This window comes from Ictalurus furcatus, chromosome 2, assembly GCF_023375685.1.
Source record: "Ictalurus furcatus strain D&B chromosome 2, Billie_1.0, whole genome shotgun sequence".
NCBI lineage: Eukaryota > Metazoa > Chordata > Actinopteri > Siluriformes > Ictaluridae > Ictalurus > Ictalurus furcatus.
In genome coordinates this window covers 13,428,293-13,437,096 of record NC_071256.1, presented here as the reverse complement: position 1 = coordinate 13,437,096, position 8,804 = coordinate 13,428,293, and the positions used below count along the sequence as shown (strand labels likewise).

Here is an 8,804-nt window from a genome sequence, read left to right as displayed (position 1 = left end):
GCTGGACTCATATGAACACATGTCCTTTTGTGGAACAATGTCTGATAAGGTATCAGTCAGAGGGAGTGTCAAATAGGACGTCCCTCTGTGGATTCCTACGCAGATCAATCTCCATGAAAAGACTCACAGCAAGATACAAAGGACAAAGAGAGACACTGAGCCAAGTCACCAAGAAAAGACAGATGACTTAAAAGAGGAAAGCAATTCTGAGATTGTATTCATATTCTAACTGAGTGAGTATCAGTGTAAACTAAATAAAAAAAAAGACGCATTAAAATTGCGAGAGGAACTTCACATCGGGAAAGGAACTCTATAAGACATCACCCGTTATAAAGAAGGACAGCATTTTTCAAGGACATTTAATTCATCATGGTTACACTCGACACTCGTTCTGTGACCACACCTGTTGGCATTCTACGGATGTTTGAGGTTGTGCTGTCATGTGTCATCTTCAGTCTGGTGGCCTCTGTGGGGCACAGCAACTCATCATACTGGGCCTGGTGCATGTTTACTTGGTGCTTCTGCTGCTTCATGACTCTTTTAATCCTTATCCTGGAGTTAACTAGTCTCAATGTAAAGGTGCCCATCTCCTGGGATGACTTCACTACTGCATTTGCTATGCTGTCTACACTAATGATATTTGCTGCCTCAGTCATCTACCCAACCTTTTTTATTTCTTCATCTTGTTCTCGCCAAATTGTTGCTACCATCATGTCCTGCCTGTGCTTTATTGCATATGCTGTGGAGGTAGGCCTGACCCGGGCAAGACCTGGTGAGATCAGTGGCTTCCTTTCGACAGTTCCAGGCCTTATGAAGGTTCTTGAAGCTTTTGTTGCCTGCATCATCTTCATCTCCCTCACCCCAGTCAAAGAACCTGCCTTGCAGTGGTGTGTGGCGGTTTACTCACTTTGTTTCATTTTTGCTCTCCTCATTATCATCCTCACTATCTGCAGGCTGCTGACTTTGTTCCCCTTTCCTTTTGACAAAGTCCTTACTGGTTACAATGTGCTTGCTGTTATGATGTATATGACAGTAGTAGTTATATGGCCTCTTTACAATTTCCAAAATAATCCAAGACCGGCAAACTGCAGTCACTGTTATTGGGACAACCAATTGGTAGTGTCCTTTATGTCCTGTGTTAACCTCATTGTTTATATTGTGGACACATGCTACTCAATCCGCCTAGTATTCATCACACCTGCTTAAGAGAAGACAATTGTTATGGTAACTTTGCAAGCATAATAAATAAGTGTGTTTTGTTTATTTCTGTAAGATTAATTAAGGAAATTCAATACAAATTCTTGTGATAACCTGGCAATACAAATAATAAAACTACATCTATCTATCTATCTATCTATCTATCTATCTATGTCTAACTAGTAAAACCTACATATATATTTTTAAAAGCACTCAAAATAGAATCCATAGAGTGTCAAACTACACTGCTCCTCTTTCTTTCTTTAATTTTTAAATGATAATATTTTGCTCACTGGAGCTAGTTTGGACTGTTTTTATGATGATTTTACATTCTGTTGTGTTGTTTACCATTTCATAAATCACAAAAATATAATTATAAATAAATTATATTTTAATACGCAAGTCTTGTAGTCATAAAATTTGATTTAGGCATGTGTGTGTGTTTGTAATATGTGTATATGAACTTTATATAGCGTCTTTCACAGATTCAGGAAGTTGATTCCATAAAAATAATACTTTGAATGTGAAATCCTGACTACCTGCTGAATTTTTCTTAATTCTTTGAATAGATTGAAAACTAGATCCACATAAGTGTAGCTAGTGTGTTGTACAGTACTCAACAAGTAAGTCAGACAGATACTGTGGAGCTAAGCCATGCAAGGATTTGTATATCTGTAATAGTAATTTGTAGACAAAATGCAATTTTATAGGAAGCCAATGTAGTATGGATAGGATTGAGTGAGGTGGTCAAGGTTCCCGGCTCTGGTAAATACTGCGGAAGCCACATTCCGGACCAGCTGTAGCTTATTTACAGACACAATAGGATAGTACAGTAGTCAAATCTTGAAGTTACAACTTCTTAGCTGAACAAGCTGCACTGTTGTTTAGTTCAGCTTAAATTTATTAGAATAGCATTTTTAACAACAAATAGTCACAAAGTGTATGAATGGGTGTGTGAGTGTGTATGTGAGTGTGCCCTGCGATGGTCTGGCACCCTGTCCAGGGTGTACCCCGCCTTGTGCCCGATGCTCCCTGGGATAGGCTCCAGGTTCCCCCGCGACCCTGAAGAAGGAGTAAGCGGTAGAAGATGGATGGATGGATGGATGGATAGTCACAAAGCATATTTTGTGTTGAATAAAAAGGTCAAATTGACCTAACTAATAATAATTTGTTCAGCCAAAACTACCCCATAACTAAATAATTGGCATACATAAGAAATATAGGTTGAACAGACATAGCAAAGATTGAGTTAACTTTAAACTGCTTGTTCAGTAGATGACTATATTGTGTAAACTCAAAATACCTACTGTAATCAGATACTTTTTAAAGATTTTTAAAGCTTAGAGCAAAATGTCCCATTTTGAACAAAAAGGCCATGCTTTTAGCAGTGGTTGAAGCGGTTTTATTTGTATACTTAAAACAGTAATTTAGCAAATTAAAAAAAAAAAATTATTCAACAATAGTCACATGAGAATTTTTCGAATGTTGCTTGTATAGACAAACAAGACAAAAGTGCAACTTTATGTTTAATAGATATTTTAATAAAATCTGCTTTTTTCCCCCTAAATGATCACAAAAATATGAATGTGGAATTTACATATAGATTGCGACAAACCCATAATACAATTACATATTTAAACAAGAAAAATACTGCAGCGCATGAAGAGTCTAAAATGGATGACAGAAACATTTAAAATAAGGCATGACCTGTAGCTCTGCTAGTAGGTTTGGAGATGGATCAATGCAGGCCAATTTGTGCCATAGCTCTGATGCTGCTAGATTGTTTATGACCAAAGTTCTTTCTCTATGGCATTTTTGGCAACAATACATATGGCAACAATCTATTTCCATTTATTTAAACCTCCTTTTATTTTCTCAGCTGGTTCTTCCTAGTACTCCCTCCCTCCAATGTACACTCCCAGATATTTAAAACCTCCATGATACATTAACTGGAAGGTTCAGTTTCCCATCTGTCACTTTTGTTCCACTTAACTGTAGCAGATGATAAAATGTTAAAATCATTTATAATAACATTTAAAACATTAATGTCACCATCACCGTGACCATGACCATATCAGCATCTGACACACAGTAATGGGAATTACAGTTTTACATTGATAGGCCAGTGATCTTGCTTCTTAACTTGCATAGTAAAGGTTCTATGGCTAGGGTGTATACAGTGGTGCTTGAAAGTTTGCGAACCCTTTAGAATTTTCTATCTATCTGAATAAATATGACCTAAACTTCATTAGATTTTTACACAAGTCCTAAAAGTAGACAAAGAGAACCCAATTAACAAATGAGGCAAAAATATTATACTTGGCAATTTATTTATTGAGGAAAATGAGCCAGTATTACATATCTGTGAGTGGCAAAAGTATGTGAACCCCGTGGATTAGCAGGTAATTTGAAGGCGAAATGAGAGTCAGGTGTTTTCAATCAAAGGGATGACAATCAGGTGTGAGTGATTGCCTTGTTTTGTTTAAAGAAGAGGGATCCATCAAAGTCTGATCTTCAAAACACATGTTTATGGAAGTGTTTCATGGCAAGAACAAAGAAGATTTCAGAGGACCTCAGAAAAAGAGATGTTGATGGTCATGGTTAGACTCCACCAATCGACAGTCAGACAGATTGCTTACAAATGGAGGAAATATAAGGTCATTGTTACCCTCGCCAGGAGTGTTCAACCAACAAAGATCACTCTAAGTGTAATAGTCCGAAAGGTCACATAACTTGTAAGCAACTAAAGGACACTCTCACATTGGCTAATGTTAATGCTCTTGAGTCCACCATCATGAGAACACTGAACAACAGTGGTGTACATGGCAGAAGAAAGTCACTGCTCTCCAAAAAGAACATTGCTGTCCATCTGCAGTTTAAAGATCATGTAGACAAACCAGAAGGCTATTGGAAAAATGTTTTGGAGATAGATAAAACCAAAATAAATCCTTTTTGGTTTAAATGGGAAGCGTTATGTTTGGAAAAAGGAAAACACTGCATTCCAGCATAAGAACCTTATCCCATCTGTGAAACATGATGGTGGTAGTATCATGGTTTGGGCCTGTTTTGCTGCATCTGGGCCAGGACGATTTGCCATCATTGATGGAACAATGAATTCTGAATTATATAAGCAAAAGCTAAAGGAAAATATTAGGACACCTGTCTGTGATCTGAATCTCAAGAAAAAGTTGTACATGCAGCAAAACAACCCTAAGCACACAAGTCATTTTAGCAAAAAAATAGTTAAAGAAAACTAAAGTTAATGTTTTGGAATAGCCAAGTCAAAATCCTGACCTTAATCCAAAAGAAATGTTGTGGAAGGACCTGAAGCAAGCAGTTCATGTGAAGAAACCCAGCAACATCCCAGAGTTGAAGCTGTTCTGTACTGAGGAATGGGATTAAATTACTTCAAGCTGATGTGAAGGACTGACCATCAGTTACCAAAAATGTTTACTTGCAGTAATTGCTGCACAAGGGGGTCACACCAGATATTGTCCGGTGACAGGGTACGCTGGCGCATTTTGCTGCCGCTCCTGTTACCGTTTTGTTCGTTTCGTTTGTTTTTTAAGTCATATCGTTTTAAATATCTGCAAGTTTTTTAAGTTATATTGTTTTTAGCACCGTTACGATTGCGATGTAGTGGTGCCATTTTATATACTTTGGTCTGTTGTTTTTATTTCTGTGTTCCACCTGGAATAACCTGCAGCGTGCAACGCGGAATCAACGCGTCGGTTCGGCTGCATGTGTGAATTATACGACTTTGTGCTCGCTGTGCGCTTCGGAGTATCAACGCCTTGGCCTTGTGAGTGTGCACTCAATAACCATGGCCTTAAGGCAGGGGTTCCCAAACTTTTCCAGGGCAAGGCCCCCCAAATGGCATTAACATTTGACCGAGGCCCGCCTTTTGCAAGATGTCTTTAAAACACATTAAAAATACAGACCTCTGAATATATTCCCCTTTGTTTAAAAATTATAATTACATCTTACATATTTACATTACATTACATTAGGAATTGATTGTGTGTGTGTGTGTGTGGCTGTCTGAGAGTGAGAAAGAGAAAATCATGTATTTATTTATATTTCACACCAAATTGTTGAGGCCCCCCATGCGCCCCCTGGCGGCCCCCACTTTGCAAACCACTGCCTTAAGGTACACTACACGCCAGCTTCTGAATTTAAAACAGAGCTCTTATTGTCTAGCCAAAGACTCTTACAAACTCTGTCGAGACGCTGGATTGCTACATCCTAAACCATAGATCCATCGGGGTTTGAGGTGCAGTTTTGCTGGCTCATCCTCTGCTAACATCTTTGTCCCTACCTGTCGACGTAAGACCAACAAATTGCTCCATACTGGTGTTGATCACAGTAATTTAATATTGGTTCCCCGTGTGGAGAATAAACCACTGTCGTCTCCGCTTCAGAGCCTGGCTTACGCTGCATTATTCAATGCGTGGTCCGTGAATAACGAGTCATTGCTTTTATCGGATTTTCTTGCCGATAAGAAGAAGGACCTGTTGTTTTTAAACGTAACCTGGCATAAAGAAAATAATGGACTCTTGTTTAACCAGATTACTCCAGCGGGCTTTGGGGTATTTGACCTCCCAAGGTTATCTGGCAGAGGCGGAGGCATTATTGTGATTTACAACCTGAAGTTCAAAATAAGCTCTGTGTCCGTTCCCCAGTTTTCATCATTTGAATGCCTGGTCTTGAGTATTTACGCTCCTATATCTACCATCATTGCTACAGTCTATAAACCACCTAAGGCTAAGACACATGCAACTTTTATGACAGAGTTTGCTGACTTCCTGTCAATGTTGAGAATGAAGTTTGACAGAATTCTAATTGTGGGAGAATTTAACATTCATGTGGACCAGAGTGACTCTGTGGTGGCTAAGGAATTTTTGTCGCTAATTGATTGTTTTAACTTCACACAGTTTGTAACTGACCAGACTCATAACAACGTCCATACCTTGGATCTCGTGATTGCAAACGGCTCTTTTGTATCGCAGTTTTCATCTATTGACATTGGACTGTCGGACCACTCAGCTGTCTTTTTTAATCTGGAACTATATCATCCAAGTGAGCCTACCAACCGAACAGTAACCTTCCGGAAGTGGAAGTCTATCGATCAGACAGTTTTCTCCAATTCGGTTGTTTCCACCTTAAGTGATCTGCATCCCTCATCGCTGGAGGAGAAAGTTCTGCAGTTAAAGTCTGCTCTTGCTACTAACCTAGACTCTTTTGCTCCCCTAACGTCACGTAAGGTCACATTCGCCCGCTCTGCTCCCTGGTATAATAACAATCTGCGCTCTAGAAAGGCTGCTTGTCGGAAATTGGAGCGCAAATGGCGCCTTACCGGACTGAATGTCTACTATCAAGCGTGGAAGTATCTTCTGGGTGATTACCGAGCACTAATGTAGACTGAAAGATCATCTTACTTCTCTCAGGCTATTGGAAACAATCAAAAAAAATCCCAGACACTTGTTCCAAACTATAAACAGATTGCTTCAAGTTAATGCTGTTACCACTTTGCCTGTTTCTCAGCAGCTATGTAATTCTTTTCTTCAGTTTTTTAATTTTAAGATTGATAATGTTCGCAAAGAAATTTCTGTTAGACCCGACTCTGCCTCTTCACTCCTTCATCTATCTGGGTTCATTGGTGTTTCTTTCACTCATTTCACACTGCTTGATTCTGAGGCTCTCACAAGGGAGGTATCCAGCATGAAATCAACCACTTGCTTGCTTGATCCAATTCCCATAAACCTATTTAAATCGTGCTTCGATGCTTGGTGCCCTACTATCCTCAGCATTATAAATGAATCATTGGAGACTGGGGTCGTTCCAGCAGTACTAAAGACTGCTGCTGTTACACCTGTGCCAAAGAAAGAAAATGTTGCTGTGGATGATTTTAACAATTTTTGTCCCATCTCAAATCTTCCGTTTTTGGCAAAAATGCTTGAGCGTGTTGTTGCCTCTCAATTATGTAATCATCTTACAATTAATAACCTCTTTGAACCCCTTCAGTCAGGTTTTCGTAAATTTCACAGCACTGAAACGGCGTTGGTCAAAATTACCAATGACTTGTTGATGGCCTCAGATTCTGGCGCTACTTCCATTCTTATGCTACTTGATCTTAGAGCTGCTTTCGATACTGTGGATCATGGTCTTTTACTTACCTGCCTTGAAAGTGTTTTTGGTGTGTCTGGGACAGTTTTAATCTGGTTTAAATCCTATTTTACTGACCGTTCCCAGTTTATTTCTCTGGGTGGTTACAGGTCTGACACTAGCTCTGTGCTCACTGGTGTTCCTCAGGGTTCAGTTTTAGGCCCTCTACTCTTCTATATTTATCTATCTCCACTTGGGCATCTGCTGCAATTGCTCGGCCTCCATTATCACTTTTATGCTGACGATACCCAACTCTACATTCACTCAAAATCTGGTGAAAACCTTGTTTTGTTTTCTTTCTGACTGTATTTCTGAGATAAAAACATGGATGAATAATAAATTTCTGTGCCTGAACAGCGGGAAAACCGAAGTTATGCTTATAGGTTCCCATCATCAAATTCTCAAAGCTGGTCCACTGTCTCTGTTGGTTGATGGCTCTGTTCTAGAGACTCAAAGTAAAATGAGGGACCTTGGAGTAATTTTCGACACCAGCCTTACATTTGATTCTTTTGTTCAGAGCACTGTTAAAGCATCCTTTTTTCACCTCAGATGTATAGCTAGACTGCACCCAATGCTAAACTTCTCCGTGGCTGAAAAGCTGATTAATTCATTTGCTGTAACTCGGCTAGATTACTGTAAAGCCGTTTTAGCCAGAGTGTCTAAATCCACAATCAACAAATTGCAATATGTTCAAAACTCTGCTGCCAGGATCCTGACAGGAACCAGGAAATGTGAACATATTACTCCTGTTTTGGAGTCCTTGCACTGGCCCCCGGTCAGGTTCCATGTCGATTTTAAGATCATGATGTTGACATACAAGGCAGTACATGGCTTGGCTCCTCATTACTTATCTGGTTTATTAATCCCTTACACCCCAAATCGCAGACTGCGCTCCTCACAGTGCAATTTGTTAACTGTTCCACAAACCTGCCTAAAATCTATGGCTGACAGGGCTTTTTCTGTCTATGCTCCTTCCCTTTCGAACTCTCTTCCTCCTGTATTCAGGGAAGCTCAGACTTTTGGAATTTTTAAAGCTCAACTTAAGACACACTTTTTAAAACTTGCATTTCACTGCTGATGTCTTCTTTTATTATTATTATTATTATTATTATTATTATTATTAATGTTGTTATTCTTATTAACTTTTATGTTTTATTTTTCTGTGTATTGCTTATTTTGTGTACAATGCTTTGAGAAGTAGCTTTTAAAGGTGCTTTATAAAATAAAGTTTATGTTTATGTTTATTATTATTACTGAAAACAAAATTTCACATTCTTTTGCCACTCACAGATATGTAATATTGGATCATTTTCCTCAATAAATAAATGACCACATATAATATTCTTGTCTTATTTGTTAAATTGGGTTCTCCTTATCTACTTTTAGGACTTGTGTGAAAATCTGATGATGATTTAGGTCATATTTATGCAGAAATATAGAAA

General features: G+C 38.7%; 1 protein-coding gene across 1 annotated transcript; it reads left to right on the top strand.

Annotated features, from left to right (window-relative positions):
• LOC128622550 (myeloid-associated differentiation marker-like) lies at nucleotides 1-1,726 on the top strand. The gene has a single exon (XM_053649159.1). It carries the CDS (start codon nucleotides 370-372, stop codon nucleotides 1,204-1,206), a length of 837 nt encoding a protein of 278 aa, XP_053505134.1. The 5' UTR covers nucleotides 1-369; the 3' UTR covers nucleotides 1,207-1,726.
• The last annotated feature ends 7,078 nt before the right edge of the window (nucleotides 1,727-8,804 follow it).